Here is a 24,695-nt window from a genome sequence, read left to right on the forward strand (position 1 = left end):
AACGCTATCAGCATGGAACAGCAGCTCTGTTGGAATTCCCAGCAGGCCACTGGCAAACTGTTGCCAAGGAATGATTTTTTTCTCACCCCCAAACACAGCCACAATTTCCACAGAAGCTTAAGCACAGATTAATGAGAGGGGTTTTGATTTGTGTGGTGACTGTTGAGAACGATTTCACATAAGACAACTTAGATACAGGCAAAGAGAAGCTCATTAATTTGCCAAAAGAGTACTATACATTTTATTCTTAAAATTTTCCGCAATCTTCTTAACCGCACAACTGAAGTTACTGATTCATATTGTATGTAATGCTGTGTTGTCCAATATAAATCGCTGGTGTGGCAACAGTGACACCATTTTAGCCACATGCACCAATTTTAGTAGAAATCACCTTGCATGCAATACAGGTAAATTTATTTCACATGTCTATATTTACTTAACAAACATCTACCACCATTCAGTAACCAAGGAAGTAAAACACTCAACGATTAAAAACATTCACATACTCTGCTTATCGACTTACCATTTTATCAACAAATGCACAAAAAGGTTACGGAACAAGTGCATATGCCGTACAAATAGGAGTATTGAGATCACATGCCTAACGACAGTGTCTATAACTAATTTTTTTACTTACTAATCAGAAATGCAAGTAGCCACATCTGATTTCCCATTTAGGCATATGTGGCAGGTGGCTAATGTATTGGACAACACTGCTGTAGTGCAGTTCCATGGGTGCCAGCTGCCCTCTAGTATCTTTTTTTTTTATTCGTTCATGGGATGTGGGTTTCGCTGGCGAGGCCAGCATTTATTGCCCAGTCCTAAAATCTTGATAAAATTACCATTCTGACCTATTGCGCACTGACTAGCGCCAGGGGATAAGTACTTCCGCTATCGACGATGCATATGCGCACTTGGGCCTGGAACGTGCTGAGCCGCGCATGCACAGCCCGAGGCACGTAGCTCATGCACAATGTTGGGCCGCACAAGCGCATTCATTAACCATTAGCCGAGCATGTGGAGCCTGACCGAGCGTGTGTGACCTTCTTAGTTTGTGAACCTAAATATCGAGTGTTGACTGGCATCCCAACCACTGTGTTCATCACAGCCAACCCCGAACCTGTCCTCACCTGTGGTTCACATTCCAGTAGGGGTCACTGGCTACCAGTCAAGGTCAGGGACCCTGAGGGATTTGTTTTCTCTCCCTAGCCCACAGGTGAGGAGGCCACTTGTAGCATTCCTACTGAGCAATTCTGTCAAATTCAAAGCAGCATTGTCTTTTTAATGCTTGCAGAGAAGGAGCAGCTTCACAACACTTTCTTCACAATGACAACTGGAAGTAACGCAGTGACATTTTTCCAACGTATTGATGTCCTTTGACGCAAATTGTATTATGTCTCGGGAGCCTGGTCAGAAAAATCTTACTAAACACTGCTAGAGGAGGATTGTGGCCATTTAATCTTTTCATGCAAACTTTTCCCAAGCCTAAATCAGGCCAGGTTCTCCTTATCTTATAAAGTTGAATTTTCACAGTGTATATACAGTATATATAAAATGCAATTTGGCGCAACTAACCCACTCCGTTTTTGAGAGTAAGTATATTCTGTTCTATCGTGGACTCTACTCCAATCATTAATTACCTGATGGAAAGTTCATCATATTGTATACGCCTACACACAAGACTAGAAATTTATGTCCCAATTTGGGGTTGAAAGCAGGAGGATCATACAGCACGATCCATTATGGTAGGTAACATTGTCACTCATTCTGGGGAGCACAATCACCTACTCCTGGCCTGCTCCCACTCTCCTGTCTATTCTGAACTTGCAGCCCCGTTACCTTCTCTCTGGCTCCTGGTCTCATTCTTCCCTGTCTCATGCTCCTGGTTCAAGTCTATGTTCCATGTGCTGCCACTGCTGTGCAGTCAGCATACACTAAAATCAAATTTCCAACTTTCAGGAGAGCTGTGGTACTGATGGGATATCTTATGCATGTCACTGATTTTCTTTTCCCAGACTATTTGTTGGAAAGTGCAGGGCCATCTTGAATGTGAGTATATCTCCAAATATAACAGAGAAAAACTCCAGAATATTCATCCATCCTCCCATCGTTCAACCCTGGCCTTCCTTCCAACCAATTCCATCAATAGTGGGCCTTTTTAAAAAAAAAATTAAAGATGCTATATAAATGCAAGTTGTTGTTGCTCATGCTCTATGAAGTATTTGATCTCAGTCTATTCCTATAACCTCTAATCCCATTCCAAAACAGATATTAACACAGGTCCTTTTGGTAAAAAAAAAGGCATTATATGGACTTAGTTTCAACAGCTACTGCCAGACAGTATCTATTACTGTTTGTGTGGCGAGGTGAGGGAGGGAGCGAAGAGTTTGCTTCTAATATTTGTGCTCACTTGAGGATTGTTCATTTTAAATCTATTAGTTCTAGTATCACAGTCTGAATCCAATAATTGGCTTCCATCAACAACATCTATCACCCTCAGCATTTTAAATACATTTTTTTAAAACTTTATTTTATGTTGGCCCACTTAATCCATGTTTATTTCTCATAGCGTTTTTTTCTACCTTGATATAAAATAGAAACAAACTTCAGAACTATAAAGGCAAATGTTATGCCATCTAAAAATATTCGGCCTAGCTGCAGTTAAAGCCAGTGCCTGTATATCAAAGCCATTTCAGTACAATTTGTTTCGTGTGTAACAAAACGTGGTCCCCTTCCCTACCACAAGAAATATAAGTGACTGATGAAAAATCAAAATAAAACAGGGAAGACATTTCCATCACTGCACATGCAGGAATGTTGTTACTGTATTTTTCAAAAAAAATCTATGATCACCTCTGTTGCTTTGCCAAATAATAGTTGGTGACATCTGCACCCAACTTCACTGAATTCTTGTTCTCACAGAGACTGGTTGTTTGCTTCATCTTCTGATGACAGCAAGTATTGAAAGTTCTGGACAGGAATACGCAAGACAGTTTGCAACCATTATTTTGAAGCCCTGCATAAACCTACTGCCTGGCATCCTATGAGCCCAATACATTAATGTTTTCTTTCCACAGCTTCTGACATTTAACTAACTTCTCCCCCCAACCATTAACGGGACCTAGGCATGCGTCGCTTTCACTGAACTACCTACCATCCCAACACAAATACCACAATCAGCCAGCTTCTTGTGTGGGCCCACCAAAGACATTTCCTTAAGGCCTCTGATCTCTGCAAACCTTAGGCTAATTGATCTGTTCTTCTACCTACTAGATCAGTTAAGAAATGTGACTGAGCACACAGACACACACATAGAGTTATAAAACCAACAATTACTTATCAGATTCTCTACCAGAAATGCCTCTATTGTTAGTTGACATAAATTAGTTCTGGGATAAACTATCAGTTAGATAATTGAGTTTGAGAAAGTAAATTAATCAGTATGTTTGAATGCTCTTTACATTTCAAATCTGACACTTTTGCCTCCACAAACATCTGTAAGAATCTTTATGAAATTTCCCAATATAGTATTAATAAAGTAGAATCAAAGGAATATGAAACAACCATACACCAGGTCTTCATTTGTATCAACTCTATTCTTTTATTTCAAAAATTCAATTTGTGGCCAGCATCCAAAAAGGGACTTATAACACATTTCTCTTTGTTTTTGCATCTTGGTTCTTATGGGTCAAAATTAAGTATTTGGAGGTGAATGTATTGCATAGTGTGGAAAATGCTCAGACTCACACAAAGAATGGCCAGTTATAAGAGGTACTGAAGGGCAACTACACCTGTGGAACCACATCTCATCAACAATCAATGAGATAGATGGGATAGACATTCTCTATTTTACGATTTTTTGATGCAGTAAACTATCCATTTTCCTGGACACCCATCAAACCAACGGCTCATTTAAAATCCACCTCTGATTGGTTGAAAATCACTATCAAGGGCAGTTTTTTGTTAATCATTGACTATGATTTGATATTGTAGAGCACTAGCCTATTTTCAAAAAAAAATCAAGGAAAGTGATTTTTTTTTAAAAAGAGAAAATGTTCCAACACCCAACTGAAAAAGAAAAATCCAGATGCAATGAAACTGATCATTTGATGTTAGCACATAGAATCTTACAGCACAGAAGGAGCCCATTCGGCCCGTGCCGGTTCTTGGAAAGAGCTATCCAATTAGCACCAATTCCCACTCTTTCCCCATAGCCCTGCAAATTTTTCCTTTTCAAGTATATTACTAATGTGTGGTAGAACACAGGTTCAATCCTCCACTCTACTCAGTATTCTGTCTGCGCCATACCAAGTAGAGACTGTGCCATATGCCTGCAGGGAGAACAACAAAAATCTGATGAGGAAGTAGTCAACCAATCATTATCACATACCTCCCAGCAACTGGCCAAAGAGAGCACGAAAAGTCTAATAATATAATTGGGAGAAAACAGAGATACATACAATCCAGAAAAAAAACGTGACACCTATTCTCTCAATATTGAAATTTCTCATTGGAATCTTGCAAAGAACACTAAGTAAAAGGTTCAGCTATATAAGCAGCCCAATTATAACCACCTGAAGTAGAATGTTTCTGCCAAATCCAGACTTTACTTAGATCAAGTAGATTTTATTTACTGCTGTATCTCTACCTTCTCTATAGTTGCAGCATGTGATTCTATCCTCCTTGAGGGAAGAGAGAAAAAAAAAGATAATGTGCTTGGGCCCAATTTGGAAACAGATTTGGCTGCCTTCCACCAGTCCTTAAGGAGTCTATTCAAGTAGCTGAATGTTGGCATTGGCTCACAGCCTGTTATAGTGTAATGAACTGCCTCATTAGCCGAAAAGCAGAAATCTTTTGGTGGAAAGAGAAAGACTAGGCAACTATAACAAAAGTTTCTCTCCATACCAAGACCTCGTATGAAGAGATTACATAGAATTACATACAACATCCAGCACAGAAACAGGTCATTCAGTCCAACTGGTCTATGCCTGCGTTTAGACATTATTCAAGCTCACATTGAAGCCCCCATCCCACCCGAGGGAACTCCAAACACTTTTCAAGCACATACGCTAAGAATGGCCATTTTGGAGAGATGCTGGAGTGTGAACAGAGTTTGTAGAACATTACTTAAAGCATGAATCAGCATCTTTAAAAATCAAATGGTTATCTGCGTCATAGCCCGCACAGAAGATCACAATGAAGTAAGATGAAATGAGGCCAACTGTAGCTGCAGATCATTGGAAAGCACAGCTTCAGAACCCAGTAAGTTAGAGACATCTGCAGAAGTGGATTCTATACCATTAAACAATAAATAGGGAGTGTGACTGTGATCTGACCAGAACTAGTGTAGGCTTTCCTTTATATTTTAAGAAAAAACAGACAAGATCCCTTGAGATTTTGAACAGAACTTGAAATGACTATACGATGCAGTCTGTGACAGAGGCAGGCATCTGTCAGCCAGATACTAAAAGTAAAATTCATGTCATCCTGGAGACGCTAATTTCAATTTTTCAAAAAATCAGGATTTGCTGACATAGCAGGTGGTACAGAGAGTTTGTTAATCTGGGAAATCTAATCAGCAGTCAATGCGGTTAGAAATTCCTCTATTTAATTTGTTGAAAAGGAGGGCATTAAAATGCAAATAATGACATGGAGTTCATAAACGGTACTTGTGTGTATGGGGGGTGAGTGGGAGGTGAGTTGGATAGATGACAGAAGGTTCAGTCAAAAAGATGGATTTTGAGAAGGTTTTTTTTAAAAGGAAGATAGAGAAATAAAAAGGTTAAGGGGGTTTAAGATGCAGAAATTCCAGACCGTAGGCTGAGACAACTGACGATTCTACCACCAGTAGTGGGGCAAATGGAGGGGGCAGATGCATAGGACGCCAAAGTCAGAGAACCGAAGTATGTAAGAAGAGATGAATGGCTAAATGAGGTTGCAGAGGGAGAGAGAAGCCAGTCCATGAAGGGATTGGAAGGTAAGGACAAAGATTTTAAATTAAATTTGTTGGGGAACAGGAAGCCAAGGTAGGTCAGCAAAGATGGAGTGATAGGCGAGTGAGACAGGAAATGAGCAGCTGCTTTTTTGACAAGTTGGAGTTTATGGAAGGAGGATGATGAAAAAGTAGCAAAGAGAGCACTGGAACAATTGAGTCTGCAGATGTCAAAAACGTGGAAACAGCAATCAGCAGCATGCAGGCGCGAATAGGGTGGAGGTGCAAATTGTTGCAATCATGGAAGTAAGCAGTCTTTGTGATGGAGAGTATATAGCGTAAGCAGCTCAGCTCAGTGCTCAGCACCATGTCCTGGTTGTGTATGGTTCTGTTCAGCTTGAGCGAGTGGTCAGGTAGGGAGGATAGGAACAGTAGTAAGGGAGTAGAGTTTATGGCTGATCAAAAATATGCCTTCATTCTACCTAATAATGAGCTCAAAGAAGTTGTGACTCATTGAAGACTTGATGTTGGACAGGCTATCCACAGTTGGGAAAAGTGATGGAGAGGTAGAACTGCGCGTCATGAGCATACATATGGAAGTTAACCTTATGTGTCAGGATGTTGTCACTGAAAAGCGGCAAAGAGATAAGGAAGGGGAGGCTAAGAGTAGATTCTCTGGGAACTCCAGAGGTGAAGATGTGGGGCAGGAAGACAAGCCACGGCCGGAGACATGGTTTCATCTGGATAGGTACCAATGGAACAAGCAAGAGCTGGACAAGAGAAGAGGCAATGGAGGAAGATGGCATGGTCAACCATGTCAAATGCTGTGGAGAGGTCCAGGAGGAATACTACATCACAGTCAGTCACAGAGGATATCACTCCTGACTTCGTCTAGGACTGTTTTAGTGATTTAAAGTAGGCTAAGGTCAGATTGGAAGGATTTGAGCAAGCACTTCTGGGAGAGTTGGGCATGGAGCTGAGAGTCAACAACACTTGAGTGCCTTAGAGGAAAGTGAGGATAGAAAGCGGGCCATAGTGAGGATGGATGGGTCAAGGATGGAGTTTAAAAGAATGAGAGGTGATCTTATTGAAACATACAAGATCCCGAGGGGACTAGAAGGGGTAGATGCTGAGAGGATGTTTCCCCTTGTGGGAGAGACTAGATCTAGGGGCCACAGTTTAAAAATAAGGGGTCTCCCATTTAAGATGGAGATGAGGAGAATTTTTTTCTCTGAGGGTCGTGAGTCTGTGGAACTCCCTTCCCCAGAGAGGCAGGGTCACTGAATATTTTTTTAAGGCTGAGTTAGATAGATTCCTGATTAACAAGGGAGTCAAAGGTTATAGTAGGTAGACAGGAAAGTAGGGTTGAGGTCACAATCGGATCAGCCATGATCTTATCACATGGCAGAGCAGACTTGAGGGGCCGAATGGCTTACTCTTGCTCTTAATTCGTATGTTCATGTGCATGCAAGGCTGGATTTCTTTTTGAGTAGTGAGTGACGATGGTGGTTTTGAAAAGAACTGTGCCAAAGGAAAGGGAGAAATGTCAGCTATCATTGGGGCCAGGAAGGATAGTGGAGTGATCTTGAGTAGAGAGGGAAGGGGACTAAAAGGAGCAGGAGGTAGTTCTCATGGAAGAGATGCATTTGGAAAGGCCAAGGGGAAGATGGAAAAAAAATGCAAAGTGACAAGGCTTCAAGGTTGGAGTGGTTGGGAGAATGTACAGGGCCAGGAAGGTATTTAAACAACAATCACACAAAATCCTGCAAATCCCCCTGACCACAGATAAAGTATTCAGTACAGAATAAGTTTTTTTCCCACATGGATCCAATTTGCAGTTGTAATATTGCTGTTAATCATAATATTTTACCACAGACACTTCAACACACAGCGAAGGAGAATAGGTTTGTTATGAGAAGCAATCTGCAATTCTTCAGTCACCCCAGTCTCAACAGCTCTTTTTTAAAACCAGAGATATTGATGCAAAGCTTTATCACAGAATTGCAGTCATTACCAACAGCTAAACTGCAAAACAGTACGGTTTTTACCCATCAACATAGATTTTTTAATCCCTACTTTTCTCCCCCTTCTCCTCTCCTGAACAGTGACTCATGCTTGGCTAGGATTCAACGGGTGTGGGTGCCAGCAGCCCTATGGTACCTCGGCTAAATAGCCATTCTTCACATGGAAGTCTAGCGAGTGAGCATCAGCTATTTATGTGCTTGAGAGGCATCGCAGCTGAGCCCAATCCTACTGTCACCTGATATCCATGCACATATAAACTGGATGATGATGAGAAGCCTGGCTGACTTCCGCACCCCCCCCCCCCCACCCACCCCTCCCTAGCCCAGGAGGCACTGTAACCAATTTTAAACTCCTAATATCCCGTGCTTGGCTGAGATCGGATAGCTCAGCACAGACCTAGGATTGAAACTGGGACCTTCTCCATCTGTGTGGCTCAGTCCCATACTGTGCAGTAGATTAAACCAAATAGCCATTATGGGTGCTATAACATTTTGAAAATATTTTTAAAAAATGTATACGTAACCAAAGTCAAAACTCAGCTCTCACTCTGCCTGAACAACACTGGCTTGAACAAGTGCAACAAAGAAGCAAGCCTTGCTCAGGCTCCTACACACTGCAAAGCCGCAAGCTCAACCTGTTTTCCTTCGCAAACTCCAAGAGTTTCAAAACAAATCCTTCACACCTGCACAGGATTACCAGAAAAAACGCACACTAACCTATGAGGTCAAAGAGGTCGTCTTCAGAATCCTACACAGCATCTATCCTACTTAAGTTACTGTTGAGCATTCCACAGCACTGCGCAGACAGAAACTCAACAAGAGACCCTTGGCCAGTTATTCTTTACTTGCAAAGTGGGCCAGTCTCTCTGGGGGTTTAAACTTTGTGAAATCTCACTAAAACTTAATAAGTAGTTTAATATAAATACTATTTGTGGTTTGTTATTTCTCCTGTCAAAAGTGCCTTATAACAGATTAGAACATTTTCTTTTCCCAAAATTTCCCCCTCCTAAAAGGTACTAATGGCATGCTGGGTTCAGCTTCAATTGTATCACATGGCCATTGTTCATTAGTAAGTCTACTCAGTGAGTGTCAGTAGGGTGTTGGACTACACAGCTGACTCCAATCCTATCCTTGCCTGATGTCCACATGAACACAGTTTCCATCAGTGGTCACTGTACAGTGATCAAGAGCAAGAACCTTGGTTGTTTTTTTTTGTCCTTAGCCCAGGAGTGCTTAGGCTACTTGTGGTACTCCTACTGCACTCCAATTGAGATCAGCCCAGCACAAACCAGGAACCTTCCCAGGTCAAATGGCTCAGTACCACATCAGATGATGCATTTAGCCTCTGAGTCGTAGGCAAAGAAGGGAGAACACCATCTCTGGGAACAATGCAACCCCCATGATCAAGGCGGAGGATTGAGCACACAGTAAATTGGTGGGACTACAGTTGGAATTCCACAACTAAACATCTGCTTCAAGATATGCAGGGACACCTATGCCACTTACAAGCAAACACACTCTCAGGGCTTTCAACCAGACGTTAACAAGCAGTTCAAGCTGAATATTACATTGGGCTGAACAATCTGGCAGGCAGCTGCACTCATGCAAGTTATTATCAGTTTTGTGACTCATGTAGCTAAGGGGCCTATAAAGATCTTGTGGGGAGAAAGAAAGAAACAACTGCCAAGGAATTTCCAACTGCACAGCCAAGAATATTTGGTGCCCATATGCTTGACGACAAAAGTTGGTTGCTATGAAAAGAACTGAAACATTTTACTCACCTGCTGAACTTCTGTTTCTCCATTGGAGACTTTCTCTGTGTACACAAACGAGTTGTAGATTGTCTGGAAGTAAAACAGAACAGGGTAGGTAAGAGGGTAGTTACACTGAAGTAACATTAAGTTCTTCTACATCAGGGGTGTCTAAACTGCAGCCCTTGAAAGCCAGGCAACTGTGATCCTATTTGAATTTTGTGGGCCTGAAGTTTTAGAAGCAACTATTCTCAAGAACTGTGGCCTCACTGGTGCCTAAATCAGAACACCAAGGTCTGTTAGTATCTGCAACTTCAGACCTGTGCAAAGTATTTGGAACATGGATTTAAACTTTATAATTGGTCCCCAAGGCTCCTTGGTACAAACCTATGTGGCCCACGGATTCAAAAAGCTCAAATACCCCTAATGTACATATTATGCCTTTGTTTTCATAATTTTTTTCCATCCCTCCTGAAGGTGACAACTGATGCTTGGGTATGGCTCCATAGGTGCTGACTGCAGTCATGTATCTGAGCCAAGTGACACACACACACGCACACAGTCAAATGTACTGTCCCAACTGCTGTCCTGGCTGAGAATGACTAAATCAGTTCATTTTTCCTACAATGTGCTGTGGATTGAACCTAGTACCCTCCAGTCTGTACGGCTCAGTACATCCTAGGTTGTTCCTTTATCCCCCCACTAGGCAATCTAGGAACCTTTCTGCAGGTGCTTTTAATATATATAATCTATCTATATATCCATATCTATTATCTATATATCTATATTTATCTATCTATATATCGATATAGAACAAAGTATGCAAACAAAAGCCTCTTACAAATGATGCTGCCAGGGGCGAAAACTGGGATCAGGCTTGGTTACGCTGGGTCTTTGCCCCATTTATGCAGCACTGGAGTTGTGCTCAGATTGTGAAAGGCTGGTTTCCTTACAGTAGTCAGTTGCAAAGCTTCTTTCTTCAGCTGGTAGATTGCAGCTGCCCAATGCCCCTGTGCTTATCTAGCGAACGCTCCAGCTACAATGCTATTGGTGGGGCATCCGCCCATTTCATTTAAATTGCTCGACTGCAGGAATTCCAATGGAATCAGGTGCATAAATTCCCAGTGAGAAGATCACCTGCTCTGCTATTGTTACAATGCTAGAGTGGGATTGTGAATTTCTGACCCCACTGTGTTTACAAAATAAGTTGTTTCCTCTAGAGATCAGAGTATTTCTGCAGAACTTTCCTTCAGTAGATAAAATGGCTTGGGTAGGGTCTATGATAATGTACATTATGCATGGTCGATGGAAGGATCAGAATTGGTAGGCCAAATGCCCCTTTGCCTTTCCATTCTGCAATCAAACAAACTCATTCCATTATTCATATCTTGTTATAGGAGAAAACAGGGACAAGTAACAACCAATGCATTATTCAGGTCTGTTTGTGAAAGATTACATTAAAAAAAATCCAACTTCATAAAACAGGAGTGCAGCCAGCAATCTGGACTTCACCTGACTGCCAATTCAAACTGGAACAACTTCAAACATAAAGTCAGCAGCCATAACAACATGGCCACCACTGAGGAGCACTTACCAACACCATGATGTCTGTGTAATGCAATAAAAATTCCAAGTTGTTTTTTTTAAAAAAGTGTACAGGTATTAAAAAGGGTGGGGAAGGGAGGGGCAACCTTTTATTACCAGTCAAGGGTCAGAAAGCTACATGCATCTCTCAGAAACAAACAAAACTAGGAGTCATGGTTTTTTTATGCCCCATTTAGCTTGCAGAGCTGCAACTGATATAGACCCAATTCAGAAGCAGCACTGCAAAGTAGATACAGTCAAATTATTTTTTCCCAGAGTAACCAAGAGGTGCTTTTCAACAGCCCCTCCAGACCTGGACAACATCCAGGCTTGGGCTGATAAGTGGCAAGTAACATTCGCGCCAGATAAGTGCCAGGCAATGACCATCTCCAACAAGAGAGAGTCTAACCACCTCCCCTTGACATTCAACGGCATTACCATCGCCGAATCCCCCACCATCAACATCCTGGGGGTCACCATTGACCAGAAACTTAACTGGACCAGCCATATAAATACTGTGGCTACGAGAGCAGGTCAGAGGCTGGGTATTCTGCGGCGAGTGACTCACCTCCTGACTCCCCAAAGCCTTTCCACCATCTACAAGGCACAAGTCAGGAGTGTGATGGAATACTCTCCACTTGCCTGGATGAGTGCAGCTCCAACAACACTCAAGAAGCTCGACACCATCCAAGATAAAGCAGCCCGCTTGATTGGCACCCCATCCACCACCCTAAACATTCACTCCCTTCACCACCGGCGCACTGTGGCTGCAGTGTGTACCATCCACAGGATGCACTGCAGCAACTCGCCAAGGCTTCTTCGACAGCACCTCCCAAACCCGCGACCTCTACCACCTAGAAGGACAAGGGCAGCAAGCGCATGGGAACAACACCACCTGCACGTTCCCCTCCAAGTCACACACCATCCCGACTTGGAAATATATCGCCGTTCCTTCATTGTGCTGGGTCAAAATCCTGGAACTCCCTTCCTAACAGCACTGTGGGAGAACCGTCACCACACGGACTGCAGCGGTTCAAGAAGGCGGCTCACCACCACCTTCTCAAGGGCAATTAGGGATGGGCAATAAATGCCGGCCTTGCCAGCGACGCCCACATCCCGTGAACGAATAAAAAAAAAGGTGGTAATGTGCTCCATCTAGGAAGGTAGACTGCCATCTTTTCTGGCTGCCAATTGGCTGAGCAGCTCTGGGCTGCCCATACAGAACCGCGATGACGTTGTAAGTACCTTACCCAGCCATTGGGACGTTACAGCATCCAGAGAATGAAGTAGCAATAACCAAATTTAAATCAACATAAATTGTGTTACGATGTTCCGATTCTATTGAACCCACTCTGTAATGCAAACAAGGTGCATTACATATCACTGGAAACAGAAAAATAGTCTATATTGCAATATCAACTGGCATTGGTTCTTTCCAAGAACAAGGCGGTCAAAGGCTCTGCCACCAATGATGCAACTAAGGGAGGGATGGACAGAAGACCAGAGTCAGAGGACTGAAGAGTGCAAAACGGCATGTAAGACTGGAGAAGGTTGCAGAGATATGGTGGGACAAGGCTGGAGAGGTTTGTAGATGAGGATGAGGATTCTAAATTGAGCATGTTAGCCAGTGTAGGTCTGGAGTGATCAAATGGGACTTACTGTGGGCCAGGATGTGTGTGGCTGAGTTTTGGACAAGTTGGAGTTTGTGCAGGATGTGTGATTGAAGGCCATAAGAAATTGAGTCTAGATGTGACAAGAGCATAGATAAACGTTTTGGCAGTGGCAAGGTAGGATTGGAGACAGGCGATGTTGCGGAAGCGGAAATCAGCAATTTTGATAGATAGGATGTGAGGTTTGAAGATCAGTTCTGGGTCAAACAGCATGTCAAAGTTTTGCATGGCCTGATTCAGCCTCAGCAAGTGGCTGGGGAGTGGGTGAATTCGGTGGCAAATGAGTAGAATTTATAATGGGGTCGAAAAAGATCGCTTTGATCTTCACAATGCTTAATTGGAGCAAATTTTGACTCATCCATGATGTGACGGCAAAGAGGTATTGATGACGGTGGCTTTGAAATGTTTGAGCAAAGGGAACCATTAATAACGTCAGCAAGTATGGGGGCCAGAAGGGGTAGCTGAGTGGTCAGGAGTTAGCGGGGAGGGAGCAGGAGATGGGTGTCATGTAAGAGATGGCTTGGAGAGGCAGAGGAGGAATTAGGAGAGAAACCACAGGGTGACAGGGGATTGAAGCTACAATAATGGAAGATTGGTAAGAGGTCAGGATCAGGGAGTGAGCCGAAATGGAGATAGAGGCAGAGGCAGCCATATGGATGGTCTCATTCTTAAAGATGAAGAAATCCATTAAGACTTTGAGGTTGGCATTGTAGGTATTGAGCAGGCAGGGGACAGTATTTGAGAAGGCTGTTAGTCATGAGGTTTTGGGTTGTCCAAGCCCTCCAGAGTGATCCTGTAGTAACTGGATGATTTAGCTGAGAAGATGGAGGCATATTGTTGCTCATTTTCAAGCCAGATCCGTCAACGAATAATCAGATCAGCCGTGTGCCAGGTGCACTCGAATTGGTGGCTCTCAGACTTAAGTGGTCAAAAATGACCAACAAATTGGGAGAACAGCCGAATGGGAGACGGTGGGTGATTTAGTTGAAACTAGGGCACCAAATTTAGGTGCAAAGGAGCAGTTGATCAAGTGGCACGATAAGTGCAGTGCCAGAGTCGAGGGAGCTCAAGAGTGAATTTGTCAGGGAGCTGGTCAGTTCCCCACTGCTCCCTTCAGAGTATGGGAAAGCCAATGTAAACCTTAACTTTAAGAGTTATGCCACCATTGTGATTTGTGTACCATCTACAGGATGCACTGCAGCAACGCGCCAAGGCTTCTTCGACAGTACCTCCCAAACCCGCGACCTCTACCACCTAGAAGGACAAGGGCAGCAGGCACATGGGAACAACACCACCTGCACGTTACCCTCCAAGTCACACACCATCCCAACTTGGAAATATATCGTCGTTCCTTCATCGTCGCTGGGTCAAAATCCTGGAATTCCCTACTTAACAGCACTGTGGGAGAACCTTCAGCACAGGGAATGCAGCAGTTCAAGGCAGCAGCTCACCTCCACTTTCTCAAGGGCAATTAGGGATGGGCAATAAATGCTGGCCTTGCCAGAGACGTCCACATCCCATGAACAAAAAAAATAGATGGAATGGATGACCAGACAGGAGACATCAGTGAGGGGGAAGGAGTCAGTGCCCGTAAAACAGGTTTCTGTCAGGTTTAGGATGTCAGCAGATTCATTCATAATGAAGACGTGGATACCGAGGATGTTGTTAGTGAGGGAGTGAAGAGTGAAAGATGATACAGAGATGATCCATCTGTGGGGACAAAGGGATAGGGAAGAAGTTAGAGGGGCAACATGTAAGGAGTGAAATAAATGAAATGGTTGCCAGGAATGAGTGATGAGATAGTTGGGGTTTCTGCTATAAGGGAGCCCTGTTCTGGGTGATAGGTGTTTTGATGGGTGTGATGGAGAATGTCAGAGGATGCTTTTGACTCATCATTGACAGGAAAGCACATAACCAGAATTCTCTGGGTTTAAAATCACCAGCAATACCCTATTTTGTTTCCGATCCAATTTTTAAAAAGCCTTATGGTACACTGTTACGTTTAGTTTCCTGGGGTCAGGAAGGCTCCTGACATTACTGGGATAAGAAACTTGGCATTCTCTTCAAAGCATGCAGAGGCGGACAGGAAAGTGAAACATCCTCTCAGAAGCTTGATTTCACTGTGCAGATTGAAGTATTACCCTGTATAGTGCTAAGAATGAGGTAACTGACAAATGTTCTTTAAATACAGCTTTGGAGAGTCTGAATTATTCTTTTATGCTGCACTTATACTTTGTTGTTGACAAAGGCAGCACTGTAATAAATTAGAAGGAACTCACAAGATGATAGAGCAGATGAATGCGTGGCTGCAAAGGTGGTGCATGGGGGAGGGCTTTAGATTCCTGGGGTATTGGGACCTGTTCTGGGGGAGGTGGGACCTGTACAAGACGGACGGGTTGCACCTCAACAGGGTTGGGACCAATATCCTCGCGGGGAGGTTTGCTACTGCTGTTGGGGAGGGTTTAAACTAGCTTGGCAAGGGGTTGGGAACCTGAATGTGGATTCAGATGGGATAAAGTCAGAACTGGAAACGGTAGGCAGAAAATTAGTGAGTGAGTCTGGAAGGCAGAGGGAACGAAGGTTAGAAAATAAACAACAGAGGAGTTTGGCAGTCCTTAGATGTATTTACCTCAATGCAAGGAGTAAAGGAAATAAGGCAGATGAGCTGAGGGCACAGACAGACACGTGGCAGTATGATATCTTAACTATTACAGAAACATGGCTTAAAGAGGGGCAGGACTGGCAGCTCAATGTTCCTGGTTACAGGGTTTTCAGACGTGAAAGAGAGGGGGATAAAAAATGGAGGTGGAGAGGCAATTTTGGTTAAGGAAACAATTACAGTTGTGAGGAGGGATGATATTTTAGGAGCATCAAATGAGGCCTTATGGGTTGAGCTAAAGAACAAAAAAAGGGCAGTCACTCTGTTGGAAGTGCACTATAGACCCCCAGTCAGAGGGAGATAGAGGAGCAAATATGTAGGCAAATTTCTGAGAAGTGCAAAAACAATAAGGCAGTAATAGTAGGGGATTTCAACTACCCTAATATTAACTGGGATATAAACAGTGTGAATGGTATAGAGGGCGCAGAATTCTTAAATTGCATACAGGAGAATTTCTTTAGCCAGTATATAGCAAGCCCAACGAGAGTGGGGGGGCAGTTCTGGATTTAGTTCTAGGAAATGAAGAGGGGCAGGTGGAAGAAGTAGCAGTGGGAGAGCATTTTGGTGGTAGTGATCATAATGCAGTTAGTTTTAGCATAGTTATGGAAAAGGACAAAGACAGAGCAGGAGTTAAAGTTTTCAAGTGGGGAAAGGCCAATTTTATTAAACTGAGAAGTGATTTAATAGAAGTAAACTGAAAACAGCTACTTGAAGGTTAATCAGTGTCAGAGCAGTGGGAGACATTCAAAGGGGTGATTCAAGGGGTTCAGGGTAAACATGTTCCCACAAAGAAAAAGGGAGGGGCTGTCAAATCTAGAACACCCTGGATGTCAAGAAGCATTCTGGGTAAGATAAGGCAGAGAAAGAAAGCCTATGATAAACACTGGGAACTCAATACTACGGAAAGCTCAGAGGAGTATACTAAGTGCAGGGGTGAAGTTAAAAAGGAAATTAGGAAAGCAAAGAGAGGGCATGAAAAAATATTAGCAGGTAAAATCAAAGAAAACCCAAAGATGTTTTATAAATACGTTAAGAGCAAGAGGATAACTAAGGAAACAGTAGGGCCTATTAGAGACCAAAAATGTAAAATATGTGTGAAGGCAGAAGATGTGGGTATGGTTCTTAATGAATACTTTGCATCTGTCTTCACAAAGGAGAGGGATGATACAGGGATTGAAGTTCAGGAGGAGTGTGAAATATTGGATGGGATAAACATAGTAAGAGAGTAAGTATTAAAGGGATTCGCATCTTTGAAAGTGGATAAATCACCAGGGCCAGATGAAATGTATCCCAGGATGTTAAAAGAAGCCAGGGAGGAAACAGCAGAGGCTTTAATAATCATTTTCAAAACTTCACTGGATACAGGCATAGTGCCGGAGGATTGGAGGACTGCTAACGTTGTACTGTTGTTTAAAAAGGGAGCGAAGGCTAGACCGAGTAATTACAGGCCAGTCAGCCTGATCGCGGTGGTGGGCAAATTAATGGAATCAATTCTGAGGGACAGGAAAAACTGTCACTTAGAAAGGCATGGAGTAATCAAGGACAGTCAGCGTGGATGTGTCAAGGGGAGGTCGTGTTTGACTAACTTGATTGAATTTTTTGAGGAGGTGACAAGGACGATCGTTGAAGGTAGTGCAATTGACGTAGTCCACATGGATTTTAGCAAGGCTTTTGACAAGGTCCCACATGGCAGATTGGTCAAAAATTGAAGGCCCATGGGATCCAAGGGAATGTGGCAAATTGGATCCAAAATTGGCTCAGTGGCAGGAAGCAAAGAGTAATGGTCGACGGGTGTTTTTGCGACTAGAAGGCTTTTTCTAGTGGGGTGCCGCAGGGCTTGGTACTAGGTCCTTTACCTTTTGCGGTATACATTGATGATTTGGACTTAAACATAGGAGGCATGATTAAGAAATTTGCAGATGACATAAAGATAGGCCATGTGGTTGATAGTGAGGAGGAAAGCTGCAGACTGCAGGAAGATATCAATGGACTGGTCAGATGGGCAGAAAAGTGGCAAATGGAGTTCAATCCGGAGAAGTGTGAGGTAATGCATTCGGGGAGAGCAAACAAGGCAAGGGAATACACAATAAATGGGAGGCTACTGAGAGGTGTAGAGGAAATGAGGGACCTTGGAGTGCATGTCCCTAGATCCCTGAAGGTAGCAGGACAGGTAGATAACGTGGTTAAGAAGTCATATGGAATGCCTTCCTTTATTAGCCAAGGCATAGAATATAAAAGCAGGGATGTTATGCTGGAACTGTATAAAATACTAGTTAGACCACAGCTTGAGTACTGCGCACAGTTCTGGTCACCACATTACAGGAAGGATGTAATTGCACCAGAGAGGGTGCAGAGGAGATTTACGAGGATGTTGCCGGGAGTGGAGAATTTTAGCTACGATGACATATCGACTAGGCTGGGATTGTTTTCCTTGGAACAGAGGAGGCTGAGGGGTGATTTAATTGAGGTGTACAAAATTATGAGGGGCCTAGATAGAGTGGATAGGAAGGACCTATTTCCCTTAGCGGAGGGGTTAATAACCAGGGGGCATAGATTTAAAGTGATTGGTAGAAGGATTAGAGCCGAAATGAGGAAAAAAATTTTCACCCATTGGGTGGTGGGGGTTTGGAACTCACTGCCTGAGAGGGTGATAGAGGCAGAAACCCTCAACTCATTTAAAAAATACCGAGATGTGCACCTGAAGAGCTGTAACCTGCATGGCTACGGACCAAATGCAGGAAAGTAGAATTAGGCTGAGTGTCTCGTTTCTCAGCCGGCGCGGACACAGTGGGCCAAATGGCCTCCTTCAGTGTCGTAAATTTTCTATGATTCTATGTGTTTCCAGAGGTAAAAGAAACTCGTTGCCTCAGGCTGCACTTGATACCATATAGCAATCTTTCCTTAAGCCATCGGCAGCCTCACATCTCATGCCGGTTTAATATAGTTGGCCTGGACTGAATTTCTCCCCCTCCCGCCACATTTGAGCAACTGTCCACGTGCAATACTATATAACTGCTTTCATTAGCTGTTCTGCAATATAATAAGTGCCTGAAAACACTACAAAAGCAAATTTGCAAGTTGTGCTGTTTTCTCCAGGACAAAAAGTGAGAGCAGGAAAAAATAAAACAATTATTCAACTCTGGTCAGTCTTCCAGTCAGTACTTCAATACACTGAAGAAAGATTGTAGATGGGTCCGAGAGACTCATTGGCCCCAATATTACCAGGGAGGCGACTGGCTGTGTGGGTAACCCGCCCAGTGAAATCGGTCCATTCCCCATGCGATCGCGGGTAAATTGAAGGCACTTAACGTGGCTTCCGGGTTTCCCGTTGTCAACCTGCGCAGCAGGCGGACTGCACACCCCATCACAGGCTTTCAGCTGGAGGAGCCGTATTTAAAGGAGCAGTCCTCCAATGCTGCTCCTGCAGCAAAGAACCAGAAGTATAGAATGGAGCAGTCCAGGGGAAAGGCTGCTCCCACATTTAACGATACCTCACTCCAGGTCCTACTGGATGGGGTGAGGAGGAGGAGGGATATTTTCCACCCGGCGGACGGGAGGAAGTGGCCTGCCTCTGCCACCAAGAAGGCCTGGCTCGAGGTGGCAAAGAAGGTCAGCAGCAGCAGAAACGTCTCCAACACATGGATACAGTGCAGGAAGTGCTTCAATGACCTAACTAGGTCAGCCAAAGTGAGTACACTTACTCATTCTCCTACACTCCGTCTTCTACATCACCGGCCCCACCCCACAACTCCTTCTGCACTGCCAACACTACTCTATCACATCACCCCTCACACCCACTCAAACCTCATCCTCAACTTACCTGCACTTACTCACTCCCCAGTACTCATCCCACCACTACCACTCAACCCAATCCTCATACAATGCTCTGTCTCATACTCACCCCCTGATGCATCTCTTTCACGGTCAGCCTCACCTAAACCAATGTATTCAGCGGTTGGCCACATCACCATCCCTCAAGCACGCCTCTCTACTTTCTCCCCTTATAGAAGAGCCCAGAATGCACGGGAGAGGGCGAAGACCAGAGGGGGGCCGCACATCAGGTCGTCCTCACGGACGCGAAGCAAGAGGCTGTTCAACTAAGCCGCACCCTCGAGTGCCTGTCCGTTGGGGGCGCCGAGACTGCCACCCTACAAACGGCTGGTGACAGAACTTTAACATTCAGCACTCACAACAGCAAATAATGTTAATATGCTTTGCCATCTTCAGCACCTCAACATCTGTCATCATGCTTAATATTGCCTTCTGTTCTCTTACAGGGCCTTCAGTGACCGTCGTGACGGCGGACGGCGATTCCTCGAGGGGACACAGTCACATCTGAGCGAGCCATCCACCAGCGCAGATACACAAGCCTTGGCGGGTCCCCATCCTCACTTAGTTGGGGTTGCACATGGTGAGTCACCACACACGTGAGCACGAGCAGGCACTGGTGGCAGGGGCAGCTGTGGAGAGTCCGCCTCATTGGGAGCACTCTTCTCCAGGCTCTGCTCAGCTGGACACAGATGCAGAACCCTCGGGGCCATCCTTTAAAAGGAGAATGATCGAAGTGCTGGAACAGGTGCCACGCGCACTCTCCACAATTGTGCAGAGGATGGAGGAGTCCAACTCCTGCATGAGTGGAATGGTGGCACAGGTACAGGAGGGAATCTCTGAGATACTGTCACAGCGACGCGAGGGCATCTCTGAGATAGTTCATGGGTAAGGGCGGGAATGTCTGTGACGGAGGGAAGGCTAGCCTCCATTGAACTTCAAGCACAGCTCACCAATGAGTCCATTCAGGCCCTAACAACAGCCCTTCGGACTCAGGGTGAGCAACTTTCTGCCACCTTAAACAGGCAGGCAGATACACCAGCAATGGCCTTACAAGGCTTCATGCATGTCCTCCAAACTGTCGTCCAGCAGGGTGGTAGGAGTCATGTGGGCCTGCCCCAGGAGAGGGGTGATGGCAAAAGGAGACATGGAAGTGGGGACGCCACTCAAAGCACTCCCACATCTCACCCGTTGCCCCCCTCTCAACCAGTACCCACAATGCTGCCTCCTCTCCAGGTGGTTGAGTCTGCCCCTGCACAGGTGCAGGTGGAGCAGTCTTTGGAGGAGCCTTCACAGGCACAAAGCATCTAATCGATCAGGACATGAACAAGAGCAACCTGCCACTACCTCTGCTGCAGCCACGGGGAAGTACCACGTAGGAGTACTCGTAAGCATAAGGCGAAGATTTTGTGAGCACAAAGGGGATGCACAAGGGTGTTTGACGGTTTGTCGTGTTTTTTATTTATATTCGATTTTTGTTAATGGCACATTAAATATTATTATTGTCACCACTACTGCCACGTCTTGGCCATTCTTGACTGGCTTGTGTAATAAGTCCCTTTCATGAGGTTCACCATGAACACCCACACCTGATGCCACCCATTGGGTCACCCTACAGTGGGTGTATGTGCAGTTGTACGATTATTTTGTGCAGGTGCCTGTGGCGCAGCACTGTGTTATGGTGCTCCAGGTGGCGGAGGTGGATGGAGTGCCGGGCGAGGCTGGTGATGTTGTTCGTCCTCGGATGAAGTGATGAATCCATCCTGACGGTGTGAGTTTGAGGGGGTCCGCAAAGTAGGTAAATGTGTTTGTACAGCAGAGTTTTGGGTATAAATTAAGAATTTTTAGTGGAAAGACAAAGGTGTTGCAGCCAAAACTTTGTCTGAAGTGACAGAGTGCCCTGCTGCAATAAATGAGGTTTCCCCCCAACTGTCAAGTAATCCTTTCCATCTCCCGCTGGCTGCTGACTGAAACACGTCTGCTCGAACAGGGAGTGTTTCCCACAGCACTGGAAACACGCTGAGGATCCTTCAAAATTGCACCGCTGCCAAAATCTCCACTCAATGAGGTCTGTCAAGTACCTCAACTATCTAAATAACTATGTAAAGTAGCATCCCGCCGGCTTTAATTGCCAGTGGGAGTCCCGCATGCGGGAGCTGTGCGTACACCTGAACGCGTCATTGGGAAACCCGGAAGTCAGCGGGTTGGAGCCGGGCTCCGAACCCGCTCCGGGATTCCTCCACTTTAGGAGCCCAATGCACCCACTCGGCCATCCGAAAATCGGCCCCATTATATTTAGAAAATATATACTTAATGCAAGTCTATCTGAAGCGCAATGATCCCCAGGGGTCGGTATTAGGACCACTGCTCTTTTTGATATATATTAATGATCTTGACTTGGGTATACAGGGTACAATTTCAAAGTTTGCAGATGGCACGAAACTCGGAAATGTAGGAAACAATGTGGAGGATAGTAACAGACCTCAGGAGTTCATAAACAGACTGGTGAAATAGCCAGACACATGGAAGATTAAATTTAACGCAGAGCAGTGTGAAGTGATATATTTTGATCGGAAGAATGAGTAGAGGCAATATAAACTAAATGGTACAACTTAAACAGGGAACAGGCCATTTTATATCTTGTCTTGTGTAATGAGACAGGGTTAATTCGTAATCTCACAATATGGGATGGGATCCTCTGGGAAGGAGTGATCATATGATAGAATTTCATATTGAGTTCAAAAGTGACGTACTTTAAGTCCGAAATTAGAGTCTTAAACTTAAAGTCAATTGCATAGGTACGAGGGGCGAGTTGGCTAAAGTTAATTGGGAAATTAGCTTAAAAGATAGGACGTTGGATAAGCAATGGCGAACATTTGAAGAAATATTTCATATTTCTCAACAGATATACATTCCACTAAGTAATTAAAACCCCATGGCTTCATCCATGGCTAACTAGAAACATAGAATCATAGAATGGTTACAGCACAAGAGGCGGCCATTCAGCCTAGCAAGACCGTGCCAGCTCTTTGTAAGAGCAATCCAGTTAGTTCCATTCACCCACTCTTTCCCCATAGCCCGATAAATTTTTTCCCTTCAAGTATTTATCCAACTTCTTTTTGAAAGCCGTGACTGAATCTGCATCCACCACCCTTTCAGGCAGCGCATTCCAGATCATAACTACTCGCTGCATAAAAAGGTTTTTCCTCACGTTGCCTTTGGTTCTTTGGCCAATCACCTTAAATCTATGCCCACTGGTTCTTGACCCTTCTGCCAATGGGAACAGTTTTTCTTTATTTACTTTATCTAAACCCTTCATGATTTTGAACACTTCTATCAAATCTCCTCTCAACCTTCTCTACTCTAAGGAGAACAATCCCAGCTTCTCCAGTCTATCAACATAACTGAAGTCCTTCATCCCTGGATACATTCCAGTAAATCTTTTATGCAACCTCTCTAAGGCCTTCACATCCTTCCTAAAGTGCGGTGCCCAAAATTAGACACAATACTCCAGTTGCGGCCGAACCAGTGTTTTATAAAGGTTCAATATAACTTCCTTGCTTTTGAACTTTATGGCTCTATTTATAAAGCCCAGGATTGCGTATGTTTTTTTAAAATCGCTTTCTTAACCTGTCCTACCACCTTCAATGATTTGTGCACATATACCCCCAGGTCTCTCTGTTCCTGCACCCCCTTTAGAATTGTACCATTTAGTTTATATTGTCTGTCCTCATTCTTCCTGCCAAAATGTATCACTTCGCACTTCTCTGCGTTAAATTTCATCTGCCATGTGTCCACCCCTTCCACCAGCCTGTCTATGTCATCTTGAAGTCTATTACTATCCTCCTCGCTGTTTACTACACTTCCAAGTTTTGTGTCATCTGCAAATTTTGAATTTGTGCCCTGTACACCCAAGTCCAAGTCATTAATATATATCAAAAAAAGCAGTGGTCCTAGTACCAACCCCTGGGGAACACCACTGTATACCTTCCTCCAGTCCAAAAAACAACCATTCACCACTACTCTCTGTTTCCTGTCACTTAGCCAATTTCATCTCCAAGCTGCCATTGCCCCTTTAATTCCACGGGCTTTAATTTTGCTGACAAGCTTATTATGTGGCACTTTATCAAACGGCTTTTGAAAGTCCAAATACACAACATCAACACTGCCCTCATCAATCCTCTCTTTTACCTCATCAAAAAACTCAATCACGTTAATTAAACATGATTTGCCTTTAACAAATTCGTGTTGGCTTTCCTTTATTAATCCACGCTTGTCCAGTGACCATTAATTTTGTCCTGGATTAGCGTTTCCAAAAGCTTCCCCACCACTGAGGTTAAATTGACTGGAGTTGCCAGGTTTATCCTTACACCCTTTTTGAACAAGAGTGTAACATTTGCAATTCTCCAGTCCTCTGGCACCACCCCCACATCTAAGGAGGATTGGAAGATCATGGCCAGTACCTCTCCAATTTCCACCCACAATTCCCTCAACAACCTAGGATGCATCCCATCCAGACCGGGTGACTTATCTACTTTAAGTACAGCCAGCCTTTCTAGTACCTTCTCTATCAATTTTTAGCCCATCCAGTATCTCAACTACCTCCTCTTTTACTTTGGCAACATCTTCTTCCTTGGTAAAGACAGATGCAAAGTACCCATTTAGTACCTCAAGCCATGCCCTCTGCCACCAGGCATAGATCTCCTTGTTGGTCCCTAATCAGTCCTACCCCTCCTCTTACTACCCGTTTACAACTTATATGCGTATAGAAGACTTTTGTGTTAGCTGCCAGTCTATTCACATACTCTCTCTTTGCCCCTCTTATTTCCTTTTTCACTTCTCCTCTGTACTTTCTATATTCAGCCTGGTTCTCAGTTGTATTATCAACCTGACATCTGTCATTCGCCTCCTTTTTTCTACTTCATCTTACTCTCTCTCTTTCATCATCCAACGAGATCTGGCTTTGGTCACCCTACCTTTCCTCCTGGTGGGAATGTACCTAGACTGTACCCAAACCATCTCCTGTTTAAAGGCCGCCCATTGTTCGATTACAGTTTTGCTTGCCAATCTTTGATTCCAATTTACCCGGGTCAGATCTGTTCTCAACCCACTGAAATTGGCCCCCCTCCAATTAAGTATTTTTACTCTAGTATTTTTGCTCCTTCTTTTCCATAACTAAGCTAAACCTTATGATATTATGATCACTGTTCCCTAAATGTTCCCCCAATGTCACTTGCTCCATCTTAT

At 44.1% G+C, this 24,695-nt stretch overlaps 1 protein-coding gene across 1 annotated transcript in view; it reads right to left on the minus strand.

Annotated features, from left to right (window-relative positions):
- cachd1 (cache domain containing 1) overlaps positions 1 to 24,695 on the minus strand; it is a 164,451-nt gene that overhangs the window by 79,333 nt on the left and 60,423 nt on the right. Inside the window, exon 2 of the mRNA XM_067990396.1 lies at positions 9,738 to 9,800. Coding sequence (XP_067846497.1) covers positions 9,738 to 9,800 — 63 coding nt within the window. The remainder of the gene's footprint in view (positions 1 to 9,737; positions 9,801 to 24,695) is intronic.

This window comes from Heptranchias perlo, chromosome 9 (assembly GCF_035084215.1).
Source record: "Heptranchias perlo isolate sHepPer1 chromosome 9, sHepPer1.hap1, whole genome shotgun sequence".
NCBI classification, from domain to species: Eukaryota; Metazoa; Chordata; class Chondrichthyes; order Hexanchiformes; family Hexanchidae; genus Heptranchias; species Heptranchias perlo.